Source organism: Idiotropiscis lumnitzeri, chromosome 14, assembly GCF_059441095.1.
Source record: "Idiotropiscis lumnitzeri isolate Australia: NSW breed Sydney's pygmy pipehorse chromosome 14, RoL_Ilum_1.0, whole genome shotgun sequence".
In the NCBI taxonomy this organism is placed as follows: Eukaryota; Metazoa; Chordata; class Actinopteri; order Syngnathiformes; family Syngnathidae; genus Idiotropiscis; species Idiotropiscis lumnitzeri.
The window spans coordinates 20201126-20215913 of record NC_142404.1 but is presented as its reverse complement, the minus strand read 5'-3'; the positions used below and the strand labels follow the sequence as shown (position 1 = coordinate 20215913).

The 14788-nt window shown below is 49.5% G+C and overlaps 2 protein-coding genes across 5 annotated transcripts; one reads left to right on the top strand and one right to left on the bottom strand.

Annotated features, from left to right (window-relative positions):
- Positions 1-23: 23 nt before the first annotated feature.
- Positions 24-6102, top strand: LOC148323973 (uncharacterized). Its single transcript, XM_088314343.1, has 3 exons — positions 24-548; positions 1549-3248; positions 3639-6102. The coding sequence occupies exons 2-3, from the start codon at positions 1572-1574 to the stop codon at positions 4380-4382; spliced, it is 2421 nt and encodes an 806-aa protein (XP_088170469.1). The 5' UTR covers positions 24-548; positions 1549-1571; the 3' UTR covers positions 4383-6102.
- On the bottom strand, positions 5571-13951 carry ankrd50l (ankyrin repeat domain 50-like). Of its 4 annotated transcripts, none has more exons than XM_088314340.1 (5): positions 13812-13903; positions 12696-12771; positions 11867-12329; positions 9464-9684; positions 5571-9301 (listed from the first exon to the last, which is right to left on the bottom strand). In XM_088314340.1, the coding sequence occupies exons 3-5, from the start codon at positions 12262-12264 to the stop codon at positions 6003-6005; spliced, it is 3918 nt and encodes a 1305-aa protein (XP_088170466.1). In that variant the 5' UTR covers positions 12265-12329; positions 12696-12771; positions 13812-13903; the 3' UTR covers positions 5571-6002. The 4 variants fall into 4 exon arrangements, with proteins under 4 accessions (XP_088170466.1, XP_088170467.1, XP_088170465.1 ...); XM_088314341.1 differs by having other exon boundaries at positions 12696-12787; positions 13812-13875; XM_088314339.1 differs by lacking the exon at positions 12696-12771 and having other exon boundaries at positions 13812-13951.
- Positions 13952-14788: the final 837 nt, after the last annotated feature.

Below are 14788 nucleotides of genomic sequence, written 5' to 3'. Positions count from 1 at the left end.
ATTCCAGGTTTTCATCATCATCATCATCATCATGGGGGCAACGTCAAGGTAGTTGTGCTGGTAACGTGCCGCTTCGACAAATTAATTTCTGCACATTAAAAAATGATTGTTCCTTTTTGACATTTTTGGATAATTAAACGGAACCAGAAACGATTTCTCCATGAATGGATTATGATTCAGTTGCTGGTTTGGTCTGTAACATTTCCGAAAAATGTTGCTCATTATTCTTAACCGATGTTGGCAGTTTTTTTTTTTATTTTGGAAGTTAATCAGTCTGCTCCCGTATAAGATTTGAGTTGGACAGTTTTAAGCTACAATTAGTCTCTTAACAAATGATTCAAAATAGTCATCGATTAATTGTGGATTCAAAGATTAATTTTGTCACCTCAACTCGTTTGAAGGTCAGTCGACGTGATGTTCAAATGGCTGTGAGTGGTTGGGCTTCATTTGGGGGGGGCGGTTCCTGTCCTGTTTGTTTCAACAGCAGCTGCCTAGCAACCAGCGGAGGAGTGAAGGGCAACTACGGAGGTTTGGGCAGCTGACTTAAGGTAAGACTTTGAACACGTCATTCATTTTCGGGTGCGTTTGCCAGCAACACATTTTGAAACGGACAACTGGTGCCTCCTAATAAATGATCATAAAAAGATAAAAAATGTGCTTATAGTACACCATCGGCGCTGCTTTTTATCAGAGCACAAATTTGTTCCGATCTCATTTAGTCATTGATCAATTGGAAAGTATTCCAATAATCGAGTTATATTTTTAAATATTTAGTACTTGATTGTAAATGCAATTAGAAATATTTGTATCTGAGTTCACGTGAGACGATTTTGTGCCCAAAATAATATTGAAGAAAGAGTAAAGTCGCCATCTCCATTCAGATCATCGCCCGCCGTCTCAAATCAACGTCGACCGAGCTGAACCGTAACTCAAAGTCTCGTTCGGAATTTCTTTCTAACTTGATTATTTATTTTGCATAATTTGATACCCTCGCCTCCAATAACGACATGCTCGGCGTGTAGGAATGAGCTTTTCAAAGTCCATTTGGCCGCCTACACTCTGCCCGAGGCGCTTGGAAATGCAGATACAGAAACTGGAGATTGCTTTGCTGCTTCGTCGCCAAGCAACCGCACCACCAACAAACGTGTCCGCTGAGCAATGACTAATTGAGTAACATTCTACATGATAACATCCCGAAATAAGGAACCGACGTGGAGACTTGACATTGACATTCACTAAGTACGTCGATATGCCCCTCGGTCCGTCCCCCACCTCCAAAAAAACATCAGCAAACCAAGCGTCCGTCAGTACTTAGTCCGTTATTTTTTAAAAGTGTCCTGTTAAATGTCAGCAGAACCAGCATCTGTCATTGACGGACTGACGGACCGGTACGTCATTTTGACGGAATGCCCACCTGTGTGATCCCCAGAAAAAATAGAAACAAAAATGTATAGGCCTGGAGTCTTATTTTTGTTGCTTGCCAAGTTATATCAACAAAAAAGGTTCAGCCCACATTCTATTTGTGTACCTTCAACTTCCCGTTCCCAGAATCAGTGTCAAGATCATCTACGATGATCTCAGGAAGTCCATTGGCGAGCGACTCGGTCTCCTCTATCATGAGCCACGGATCTACCCAGAGACCCCTGGCCCCATCGAGCTGGGCGGCGCAGGCACAACATGACCTGGTTCTGGTCGAGGTGGAGTTGCGTCATCAGCAGGAACGCCAGGCTACAGAGGCGGACTTGGTGCGGGAGGGGGTGGAGCGCGCTGTCCTGGGGGTTCGTCGGGAAGAGCGCCGTCTGCTGGAGCGAGTGGAGCAGGACCACCGAGATGCACAACAACGCCTGGAGCAGTTCCACAAGGAGAATGTGGCAGCAGCCAGAGTCTGCCAGGTCCTGCTGGATCAAAGGCTTGGGAAACTGGTCCAACTTCAGCAGAAAATCAAGGAGGCTGCTCAGCAGATACTGGTTGACTTAAGTGTTTCAAACCAGACCCTGCTGCTGAAAGAGGTTGCGGAATTCCTTCAACCCTGGGAAGTTTCTGTTTCCTTGAAGAAAGTGATCTTCAAGCCTAGCTCTCAACACAACGCCATCGCCTTCGGTGAGATCAGAGTGCAAGGTCAGAGTTTAACACTGCATACAGGAGGTTGTGGTCCGCATGGGCAGCTGTGCACTCTCCATTCGCAGAGACGGCTCCGGGAGCAGAGCTGGACCTCCACAGAAGGCAGGATTGTCAAAAAAATGAGCCTTTCTTCTTGGCGTGATCCTGAAGCGGAAGAGCAATCAATAACCTTCTCGCCAAAGAGTAAGACCAAACAATCCACATTGAAATCTCACCAGGACCAAGAGACAGAATCTGTATCATGTCTGGAAAACATTCCAACAATCTACATCCCTGATTGCAGAGAAGATGAGTGGTCGATGGGCAGCAGAAAGTACAGGAAACCATCCGCGGTATCCTCGTCTTCCTCACTTGTGTGGAGTCAAGAATTCCAGGGAGGAGTTGCAGGAAAAGGAACTTCAGGTGGTGGACTTTTGACGCCTGGAAAAAGGTCTGGCTTGTCCTCCAGGAGGAGCCGGAATGAGCTCTCGACCAGCTACAGCTGCCTGGACCTCACGTCTAAAGGACGTCCTCACTCGGGACTCAGCCAGTCCTCAGATGAACACTCTCTTGTGACACTCTGTGATTCTGGCCGAGCACTGCCACCGGCAGACAGCCTGGACTCCAGCTACACTTTTGTTGTGAGACCTTCTCAAGAGTACACTGTCAATAGAAACACTTTGAGCAATAGCTGTCGCCTGTCCAAGTCTGCAGCAGACTTGCCTTACTTGACACGCCCCCTGATCGGCAGCGGGCCCAAAGAATGCGTGCGAGCGTGGCCGGAGAATGCCCCAAACTTTGTGAGACCAGCCTTGTCCACTCCCTGCGAGGATCTCAGGGTATCTGTTGGGGGGCAGCCCATGTCATATCACAATCTAAATTTCCCACCTCAGCCTCTCGTGGCCCAGTCGCTGTCCAAGTCTGTCTTGGATGTCGCTTCACATGAGCCCAGGAGAGGCCTTGGTGAGCAAGCCGTTCCTGCAGTACTGGTAGGGCTTCAGGAGGAAAGAGAGCCGATAGAAGATCATCTTGTTCGACAGTTCGGAAAGCACGGCTCGGGTCGGGCAGATTTTACTCTTCCAAGTGGTCTTCATTGCACACCACACGGGCAAATCTTCATTGTGGACTGCGGAAACGCTCGTATTCAGGTATGTAGATGTGCGCTAAGGTTAATACAGTGTTTCTCTGCTGTTTGTGACTCACTTTCAGAGTTTCTTTACAGCAAGATGCCACCAGATGGCATAAGCAGTACTGTTACTGCAAATGCCAATTTGCAAAAACTACACCAAAAATATGAAGGTGCTCACTGTAGTTTGTTTTATTTTGGGAATTACACAATGCTGTTTCAGTTTGTTGGAATTAAGCTCTTGTTCTTGCACAAAATCTTTTTCTTTTTCTTTTTTTACAGTTTTTATTTTATGGCTTTTCGTCAATTATAGTAACCTTGACTTGTATGATTACAGGCTAATTGACTTTTTATTTTAGTGTTTTTGGGTGACTGTTATATATTATATATTAATGGTAAACTCTCGGCCCAGGTCACCGACCCTCAGGGCAACGTCCTGCAGCAAGTCACCTCCCCGAATTCCAATGGTTTTGCCAGGCGATGCAGGAACTTCTTTGACATTGCAACCAACTCCAAAGGGCTGGTGGCACTGAGCTGTGCGGCCGAGCGCGCCCTTCTGGTCTTCAACCGACACGGACGACTCCTCCAGACTTTTGGAGGGTCCGCTTCTGACGGGGCTAAAGACGATGTGGAGGCTCCCAGGGGTGTGGCGGTAACACGGCTGGACGAGTTCTTGGTTGCGGATATCCGCAGAGGTACCCTTATTGCCTTGAAATTGGACCACAAAACTGGGTCCCGCTTGGAACGTACAGTGGTGACCGGCTTCCACCGCCCTTACTTTGTGGCGGCTTGTGCGAGCTCGGGAATGGTCGCCGTGTCGGAGCGTGGCACAGAAACCGGCCGCGTACCCTGCATCAAAGTCCTTGAACCCGGCTGGAACACAGTACGGGTACTAGGGGTCTGCTCGGTCATGGGGCCCGTCCTGGTCTGCCCCTGGGGTGTCTGTATCGACGCAGTGGGTGACGTGTTGGTGGCCGACTGGGGGGAGACCCACAGAGTCCTGATATTTCCGGCGCACGGAATGGGCCGGTCCCTGGTAGGTCGGGGTTTGAGTAGTCCACGTGGGATTGGCCTGTTGCCGGGGGGTTGGCTGGTTGTGTCTGACAGTATGAACCACTGCGTCAAGATCTACCAGTACAAGTCCAAACTTGCGTAACTGTGCAGCTGTCTGAATCAAGACTTGGATTCAACGGGGTGGAATTTTGAACATTTCCAGTAAATTTCCCTGGGAAGAAAGAATTAAAATAAACATTTTTGTTTTGATTGATTGAATGGGCGTACGCCCCCCGCCCCCTTACCTGGAGACAGCAAGGAGAGGCCACAGAACGCCTGCGTCAACTTTACCAACTTTACAATATGTGTTCGCATGGATATTTACTGGAAACATTTCATAGTTTTTCCACTGCTGTATCATACTCTGGACGAAATAGATTTCCTTTTTGTGTTTGAATGTGGCGGCTTTCCATAAAATACTCCTCAATTTGCATGAACGTGTCCGATTTGGAGCATATTCGGCATTTCCTGTTTCCCAGTCATTGAAATTTGCTGGACGGTTTCTGGAAATTTTTAAAATGAAAAAACTTTCCAACCCGAATCAAGCGCTCCAAAGATCAGCTTTGAAGTCAACAGCTGGTGTGGAGCATTCCAACGCTCGTGTTTGAGTTTTTGTGTGCGGTCTTTTCCCACCTAGATTTTGTTTTTCTTTTTTTTGTCTCATCAAGAATTATTGCAGCTGGATTTTATTTTTTTACTGTTATTTGTTCCGATGTGGTTTAGTTGAACATGAGGTTCTGTTAAGATTGGTTCAGGAGTGCTTCTAGTCTCAATCTGGTTGTGGTTCTTTGTTGCTAAAAATTGGGTTTCCTTTTCCAACTAGTTGAACGTCGCCGCCGTTGATGTCCGCTTGCGATGTGAGCAAAACGTGTGCTGAATCCTGCTGCCTGTGTGCTCATTTGTTGTCAAGCAGTCGCAGGTTCAACGCAGCTTCCTCAGCAGGTGTTTTGAACTCTTGCTTCCCATTCTCCTACTCTCGACGTCAGAAGGTTATTGGCCACCCCATGAAGTAAAACAAAAATAAAAGATAAAAACTAATTTCCTCATTGGTGCTTTCAATTTTCATCAAATCAGCATTGTACCGCAGAGAACCCGGAGCAAACTCATGCAAGCTTGGGGGCCGGTTTTCTCCGGTTAGTTTATTCAAACAATCTGAGGAAAAAAGTCCAAATACTTGGAAGCGATTTTACAGGGTTCTGCACTCCTGTTCCAGAATTTAGACTCAGACCGCATCTGGACAATAGAACACATTTTGTTGTTAAATGGTCAAGAAAAACAAACTTTCATGAAGTTAATTGTTTTAACTGTTTAATCACATACTTCAACTCAAATATCATCATTAGAATCATAAATAAAGCCTTGTCTTGTGCAAATGAGACCTTCGAACCACAAGCCTCAAACTTTAAATACTGTCACAAAATAATGCCCGAATGTTCAAGTCAAGCCACCTTTTAGCACAGTAGTAACTATTTGCAGGACAAAAATGTAACTCTTAGTTAGCAGGAGTGGGTGAGGTAGGGCAGTGAAAGGGGAGCGCAACCCCCAAACTGCAATTTGAAGGCCTATTTCAAGTTGTGGTTGAAGTTGAGGGGGCGGCCTATATCTTTGGTGGGGGACAGAAGGAGTCTTAGCACCTGTCATTCATGAGGCTGGCCCCGCTATAGTGTAGCGTCTCACTTATTCGTAAAAGCTCAGTCCATGTGACGAGGTCTTGGTGTGGGGCTCACAGCGGGGTCTCTCTCTTGTTAAAGGAAATGCTAGTGGGACCCTCAAACTGCAGCTTAATAGCCTGTTTCAGGTGGAGCTGGGGGTCTGAGGTTTGCATGAAGGCACTAGAGGGCAACCCAGAGTTGTGTTTGGGTGGAGGGTCCCAAACTTCCCTCTGGTGTGGGGCCTGCACCCTGGACGGGGTTCCTTGGGTAGTTTCAGTGGTCCTGAGTTCCACAGCTGCACTCTCAAAGTTTTTTGGGTTCATTTTGTTATGATGGTCCAATCCACCAGACAAGGATGTGGGGGGTGGTTCACAGTTGTGGAGGACAGATATGGGTGGAGGGCTTCTTTTCTGGGGATGCCGCCGATTGCTTCCTGAGTCCCCGGGTGGTGGAAATAGGCTTGAAGGGCGACTCCGGCTTCGGGATAATGAATGCTGCTGGATTTGCTGGATGAAACTCAGTGTGTCAGCCGGGACCGTCTGCAGGGTGGCCAGGGAGTGCCCGGTGGATGACGACTCTGAGCTGTGGGCGGAGTGGAAACCTCTTGGGGCGGAACCTGCAGAAGACAGTGAGGACGAGGACGTCACGGTTTTTGCTCCGGAGATGTTCAAGGACATTTTTTTGACGGGAGAACCCATGCTGCCTCTGGAAACCAGAGCATGGTACGTCTTGGCCCCAAAACTCTCCAGGAGCCAGACCACCTTGGTGTGCCCATGCTTCCCTGCCACTTTCATGGGGGTGCGGCCGTATTTGTCTACATGGTTGGGATTGGCGCCTCCCTCCAGGAGTAAGGCGACCACTTCTGTGTGTCCCTGCTGGGCGGCGATGCTCAGAGCCGTCGCCCCTTGGTGGCAAGCGAGGTCTATATTGACAGTGCTTGCTGACAGGAGACGGCGCCCCACATCTGTGTGTCCCATCCAGGCCACAGAATGTAAGGGCGGCCTCCCCTCTGTATCCTGAGCATTAGGGTTGGCCCCATGCTTCAAGAGCAAGTCCACCACATCCACGTTTCCCTGCCAGGAGGCCACGTGCAGGGCAGTCCGGCCCTCGGAATCTCTTGATTCTAGAGGCGGCACCCCTTTCTCTATGAGCAGAGCTGACATGTGGAGCCGCCCCTCCAACACCAGGAGGTAGAGTAGCGGTCTTCCCTCTGCGTCACGGACGTCTGTGTCTGCACCATGTCTCATCAGGAGCTCGGCCACCTCGCTGTGCCCCTCCAGAAGGGCGCCACTCAAGGCAGAGTGCCCGTCGTAGGCCCTGTGGTCAATGGGTGAGTGGCGGTCTATCAACAATCGAGTGGCGCCAAGGTGACCTTCCTGGGCAGCCAGAATCAGCGCCGTACGGCCTTCGACGTCCATCTCGCTGACCCGTACCGTACTACCTCCCTCTGTTAGAGCGGTACAGACCGCCCGGTGGCCTTCACAGGCCGCGGCGTGCAACGGAGTCCAGCCCAAGTCATCTTTATGGTTCTCGTCCAGCCCCCGTTCGAGGAGAGCGCGGACCACCTCGGTGTTCCTCTGAGCTGCCGCCAGGCTGAGCGCCGTCCTGCCTTCATTATCGATGGCATCCACAGCGGCCCCCCATAAGAGGAGCAGCGACACAGTCTTCTTATGGCCCATGGCAGCGGCTGCCAGAAGAGGTGTCACCGCCGCAGAAGCGGGCGCATCCCCATTGGGGCCCACAGTCTCATCCACGTCAGCCCCAGCATCTAGCAGAAGCTCCACCATGTCGTCGTGGCCCTCATAGGCGGCGAGGAGCAGCGGGGTCATTCCGTCATTATCTCTATGTCCTGTATTGGCACCTCGCTCCAATAAATGATTTGCGACTTCGCTGTAACCTTGGCGTCCGACTGTTGTGGGGACGCAGAGGGCGGCGACTGATAGAGCCGTACGCCCATCCCCATCGGCCAAGTTCACTTGGGCCTTGTGGTCCAGCAGTACCTCCACCACCTCGTGGTGGCCCATGTAGGCGGCGGCAATCAGGGAGGTGCGGCCTTTATTGTCAGCCTTGTTCACTTGAGCGCTGTAGTCTAGCAAGATGAGGACCGTCTCCTCATGACCCCCCCAAGCCGCAGCCCTGAGGGCGGTGCGGCCCTCCGCATCGCACCCGTCTACATCCACCCCTGCGTCCAATAAACGCCTGACTGCTTCGCTGTGTCCCCCCCAGGCCGCAGACCGTAGCGCAGTCCATCCATCATTGTCGGCATGCTCCAGCATCATGGTGGCGGTCTGCACAGCCTGTATCCGCACCCAGTCCAACAGAACTTGCAACACATCTAAGTGACTGTGTCTCGAGGCAATAGTGAGTGGAGTTTGACCCTGGTGGTCACTGAGGAGTGGATTAGTTCCATGAGTCAGGAGCAGCCGGACCAGGTTTGCGGAGCCCTCAAGGGCCGCGCTGAAAAGCCTCTGCTCATTTGTGGAACTCAAGTGTGTGATAGATTTCAGGAGTTTATCTTCCATGTCACCTGTACTCTGAACTCCGAGACTTGGGTCTAAAGAGACAAGTCCACTCATCTCGAAGAGCTGAAAGACTTTCTGGTGGGTTGAAGCTGGTGCTTGTGTTACCAAAGTGGTCAGGGAACTGCTGCCAGTCCAACTCAGAACAGGCACTTCAGCCCATATCATCCACAGGGCCAAAATCCAGGGCTTGTCCTGATGGTGACCGGAGCAGACTAAATGAGTCCCGAGCTGGACTGTCTCCTCCGGGTTTAGCTGGGCTCCCCTTAGTGTCAGAGCCATGGCCAGCATGCTGTGCCCCTGGGCTCGACTGCACAAGTACTTCTGAGTACAATACTTCACGTCCATTAGCCACTCTCCAAAGCTGCTGTGGAAAAGCAGTTTGCAGGCCCCGGGACCGTCCACCAGCAGGGGGGCCAGGCTGGTGAGCCTGTTCTGGAATTCTTCGACGCTGAGTAGATTGTCTTGCGTCCAGAGTGCTGTAAACAGATCCTGAGGCGAGAGAGGGGCTGGGGCCGCCAGGATGATGTTAAGGAGAGGCTTGACGTAGCTAAAGAGTCTGCGGGGGAAGAGTCTTTGGCACAGCCAAAGGTAGAGGCCATTCAGGGTCCCCGGAATATCCCGGATCTCACGGAGACCCATGAGGGAGGTGGCCACACCGTCCAGGACTCGCTCCAAGAACAAGAAGCATCCACCGCTCTTGATGTGGAGCAGATTCAGCATGTCTGCCGTGTCCGAGGTGATCTGACGCCGAAGCGCTGCCTCCCGGTCCAAGCGCTTCAGGATGTACTGCTGCATGTCGTGGACTGTGTCCGGCTGATGCAGGTCATCCAGGCAGAGCTTACGAAAACCTGACGCACAAAAAGTAAAGTCTAAGAAATCGGCCTTTTTATTGTTGCGAACGGGGGACACAAAGTATGAGGGGGGGGGTCACACTCGGGGGGCCTGCTATGTTCTTTCACATGGTCCACCAAGCTTTGAGAATCATTGCCTAAGAGCAACAGCACACCCACCCGAGAACATCCTGCACACGGTCTTATTGTGGCGCCGGACCGAGCAGACCAGGAGAATCCAGCTGGGCATCAGGTCCTGGTGTTCTGCCAAAACCTCTGCAATGGAGCAGCTCCTACCGGGACCTCCTTGGGTCTGCTCGCAGTCCACGTCCAACGAGTCCACCAGCAACATCATAGTCTGGGGACGCGGGGGCAGGTCCAGCAGGGGCTTCAGGACAAATCTGTGGATGCAACGCCACACCACAAACAGGCCAGTAAAAGTCTTATAAAGTAAGTAAAAACTACAAGGACAAAAGAATTGTGACATGTTGATTAAGCTACTATAAAAAATTGATTTGAATCCTCCTGTCCACAAATCGACAGAACAGCAAATTAAATGTGGACAGAAGTACTGAAACACATTCCTTATCGTAGCTTTATCAAGACATGTCCCAATACTTGGGTCCACATTCAGAAGTAATGCAAAAATATGAATGTGGACAAAAGTGTTGGGATTCGTCTTGATACAATGAAGAATTTGTCCCACAACTTTTGTCCACAATGTTTCATTCAAGCCGTCTAAGGATGCGAAGCTAACTTTCCGTTGAAGGTGCACAAACGTCTTTTCTGTTGGTGACTCACCTTGTTGGGACTTCTGAAATGTCTTGTTCGCGCACACACACACACACACACACATGTGACTTTAGGCTTTCTTTTTGCTTGTATTAAACATGATTGAGACTAAATTTAATGGCACAAGGTGACAAATTGGTCCCCAATATATTTGTCCACGTCAAGATTTTCGAGACCTTCCAAAAGTACAGTGAACCCCCGCTACTTTGCGGTTCACCTTTCGCGGGTTCAGTGCTTCGCGGGTCTAAAAAATAATCGGGGGCATTGTAGTTTCGCCAAGCGGCACGACGGGGCGCTGGAGCGGTTAGACGGCCGGCGTGCGCCGAAGAAGAGCGCGGGCGAAGAGGAGAGTGGACGAAGAAGAGCACGTTCCCACGGGCACGATTTGGGGCGACGTTTCGCGCGGTTCGGACCGTACCAGAGCTCCGGCCGGCGTGCGTGGCAGTTAAGCCGAAGAGGAGCACCTCCCGCCCGGGCACGGTCGGTGTCAAGCGGCCCCTAAGTTTAACCGAATGGAAGCTCCGGGGGAGGAGGGCATGCTCGCGTCACAGTTAAGCCGAATATGAGCACCTTCCGCCCGGGGCACGAGCGGGGCGAAATGAAACCGAGTTCAACCGAATGGAGACACGCTTCGGGGGAGCAGGTCCGGCGTGCGTGACAATTAAGCCGAAGAGGAGCACCTCTTTCGCCCGGGCACGAGCGGAGCGCAAGGCTGTCAGTAATGAATGAATAAATAAATAAATGAAGAATGCCACTTTTCATTTCACTGTCATGATCCGTGCCTGTCATGCCGCGTGTTTTTGTTTTTTCAGCTGTGTGGGCGTTCCTCCAGCGATCGTCTCGCGCCATGCCGTCAGCTGCTGCGATTCCCATTCACTCACTGATTACACTCACTATATAATCCACCTACACTGACTACCTGGCGTCGGATTGTTATCCTACTTGCTCATGCTCCCGTACTTCGATCGTTATCTTGTTCAAGTGTTTCTTGTTGTCGCGTTTTTCTTTCATTTCGTTATCAGCTACAGCTCGGCTCGTTTTGTTCTCTTTTTCTGTCGATGATTGGTCTCCTCTTATCCTTCTGTGGTAAGCAATCTTCGTTAGTCATTCCTTGCCTTTTGCAAGCGTTTTTTGTTCTGTAGTTATTCCCTTTTCCTGGTGCGAGTGTTCCACCAGCGCTTTACGTTCTTTCCGCCGATAGATTGGTATTATATATATTATAGCCGATAGACCCTCATAGTCCTAGATTGTAATTGGATACTGACTATATTGTGATTATAAGAAATATCTTTGTATCACCACCTTTTTTCCCGTGTCTGCGTTTGGAGAGTCCAGCTCAATCCTCCAGCTCTGCTCATAACATTCACAGGGCGCACCGGACGGCGTACCACCAGGTAAAAGTCGAAGTAATTAAATAAATACAAAAATAATGGCTGGGGAATAAAAAAATAAGTTTTAATAATATTTTTTTTTTGTTATAACATGAATTTCACACTCTCTCTCTCTATCCATATATATATATATATATATGTATATTTTTTTTTTTTTAAGCATTTTTGAAGGTGCGCCACTACTTCGCGGATTTTCAGTTTTCGCGGGTGGTCTCGGTCCCCATTAACCGCGATAACCGGGGGTTTACTGTACTAAACTAAGAACATAGAATTGGGCTACTGTCGGTGCAAGGAACTTGGGCAGGAACAAACCTTGACCTCTAACCCCAACCCAAGTACCAAGACCTTAAGAAACCTTGAGGCTTTTGACCACAGCAATGATACACTGGTCCGTACAAACCTTTGGAAGGCAAGGTGAGGGTCTGTCTGACAGCTATGTGGATCCAGCGGCGGAAGGCGGCAAAGGCTGGCGCCATACTCGGGCGGCAGCAGCGGGGACACCCTCAGCTGCTCCACCAGGGCCACCACGAAGCGCCATGCCAGGATGCTGGCAGGCTCCTCTCGCTGGCAGAAGTACCAGGCCAGGCACCGTGACGCCAATCCAGATGCCTGCCCGGCCTCTGATTCGGGCTGCACCACCTCGGCACACAGGGCTGTCTTACCGGCGCCCGGGCCGCCCGTTATCAGGACCCCCGCCAGACGCCCCTTGCAACAGCGGTCCAGGCAGCGCCGGAGTTTGTCCAGTGCCCATTCCCGGCAGAAGAAGCTGCGACCGTGCAGGAAACCAGGGCTGCTCATGACACCATCACTCCTTGAGCGCTTCCTGCTCACCTCCTGTTGGCTTCCCACTCACTTCCTGTCAGCTGAGAGAGGGAGCGCAGAGGAGGGGTAAAGTCACGACAGGAAGTGGCAACGGCTGTGCTACCATCGGTGTGAAGGTACACTTTTGAATGACGCAAACAAACACACGCTTTCTCCCATTCTGGTTTTTCAAGTTTTCTCATCGTCAGCACTGCCGCCGTCAATACGTGTCGCTGCACGTTTGAGCGCAGAGTCAACCCAGGACACGTGCCAAATAGTCAGGTTGCCATTGCCTAATAGTGGAACGTCTAAATAGTGAAGAGGTGGTGCCAAATATTTTACTAATAATAATTTGACTTTTGTGAGCCCTCAAAACAACATTTAAGAATGACTTTTGATTGCAAAATAATCATCAAAACTCAACTCACCAGAACTGCTGGTCAGCCGTTCGAGGCTGTTCACGTCATTCTTGTCATATTTCCAAGACTGTTGCGTGTTAGCATTCTAAACAACACAAACACTTGAGAAGCGACACCGGGGCGTATGTTGACATTCTTGTCATTTCTCATGTCGACGACGCTGGCGGCAAACGTCACTTCCTGTTGCGCGCATGCAAAGGAATCGCTCACTATTTGGCAGAAATTGACTCACTATTTGCCAATCGGTCTCGACATTCAACATTGCCCGTCTCACTACTTGTTTCTTGCAATGACACAAGTTGGACTATTGCTTGTAGCACTATTTGACATTGCCGGGGTTGGTTCTTGCTGTTTTGGACACCTGTCACTGTTTCGAACCACCAAAGTCAATATTTGACACTGCCTGTCAGTTTTTGACTCAATACCGGTCTTGCTATTTGCAAGTGAGAAGGTTTTCTGCAAGAATGTTTGGGCAGTTGTAATATTTGTTTACACTCTGCTTTCATTTATGCAATCAAACATTCTTGGGGTGAGATGACGTCACCGCTAGTGCACACTATGAAAACTGGATTTTGGTTTATGGTTAAATTCGTGTCTCACGATCTGGCAGCACCACGTCTCAAAATGTGGCAGCATTTTTGCCATCAAAGTGTCCCCGCCCGTCTGTCTTTCTGTCTGAACGTCTCACTATTTGGGAAGCTCCACCGCGGGACGACAACGATGACGACCCCGCCGGCTGCCTCACGTCTCCGGACCAAGTCTAGTCAACTCGGACTTGCTGGGGGGCGCCGGTAACTAAGCAGTCCTCTTCCATTAATTACATGTTAGACAAACCCCCTTCCTTCACTGTCCATTTTTTAAATTAGTTTTAAGACACATTTTTAGTCTTTAGCTTTCGACGCAACCTGAGACCGGTCTGCTCGTTTCTGTAATTAATGAGAATTTTAATGGACTGCTTTCGTTGTCTTGATTGTTGAATTATTGCTAGTTTGTGTTGTGAAATGAAAGTTGGATTGCGTCGACGTCAGGCGCGCAACGTGAGCGTCACAAAGGACACGAAAGACGACAAGAGGAGAAAAAAAGTGCTTGCAAATGTCAAGGCGAGTGTGTGGAAAGTTGTCTTACCTGGAAGAAGCTTCTTTTTTTGCTTTTGCTTTTTCTTTCTCGTTCTCCTTCTCCCCACGCCAGCAACGACGTCTCACTGGGATGGCGCGCGTGCGTGACTGCGCACACAACTTGTAATCGCTCACCAAGCGTGATCACGTGACTCATTCACGACTTTCATTTCGTTCTGCTGTGTCATTTCCTCCATTTCAGTTTGATTTTCTTTCAAATGTGTCAGATTTTATTTCAATATTTTATTTTTCTCACAATTTGATCAAAATACTTTTTGTATATTTATTAGCTATTTCTTTTTCAGTTTGATTCCCTCTTCAAATTCATCCATCCATCCATTATCTGATGCGCTTCTCTTCACTGGGGTCGCGGGGGTAGGCGGGGTCACACCTGGACTCGTCACCGGCCAATCGCTGTGCACACAAAGACAAACAACCATCCGCACTCACAATCACACTTAGGGGCGATTTAGAGCGACCCATTAACCTACCGTGCATGTTTTTGTAATGTGCGAGGAAACTGGAGTACCCGGAGAAAAGCCACGCAGGCAAAGGGGCAACATGCACACTGCACACAGGAAGGCCGGAGCTAGAATCGAAGCGAACGAACGACCGCTGCACTGTGAGGCGGACGTGCTGCTCCTTTTTAAATTCCTTTTATAATAATAAAAAAATAATAATTAAATTAAAAATAAAAACCATAGATTAAAAAATCCGAGTTTTGCTGATCATGTCTTATTTAAATAAAAAGAAATGAGCCCTAAACTACGAAAATATGAACTTTGGTGGATGTACTCAACTTTGGAAAGAAATGAATAAATGATGGCAGTCCGGTGGGGGAAGTCAACCCAAGTCGACTTTTCTTGGTTTGATGTCTCATCTCCCACAATGGCATACACATACGCACACAGACATATCACCAACACTGGTGTGACAAAACCTCACACACATAGTGACATCACTGTATCAAACAATAACAAGAATTTT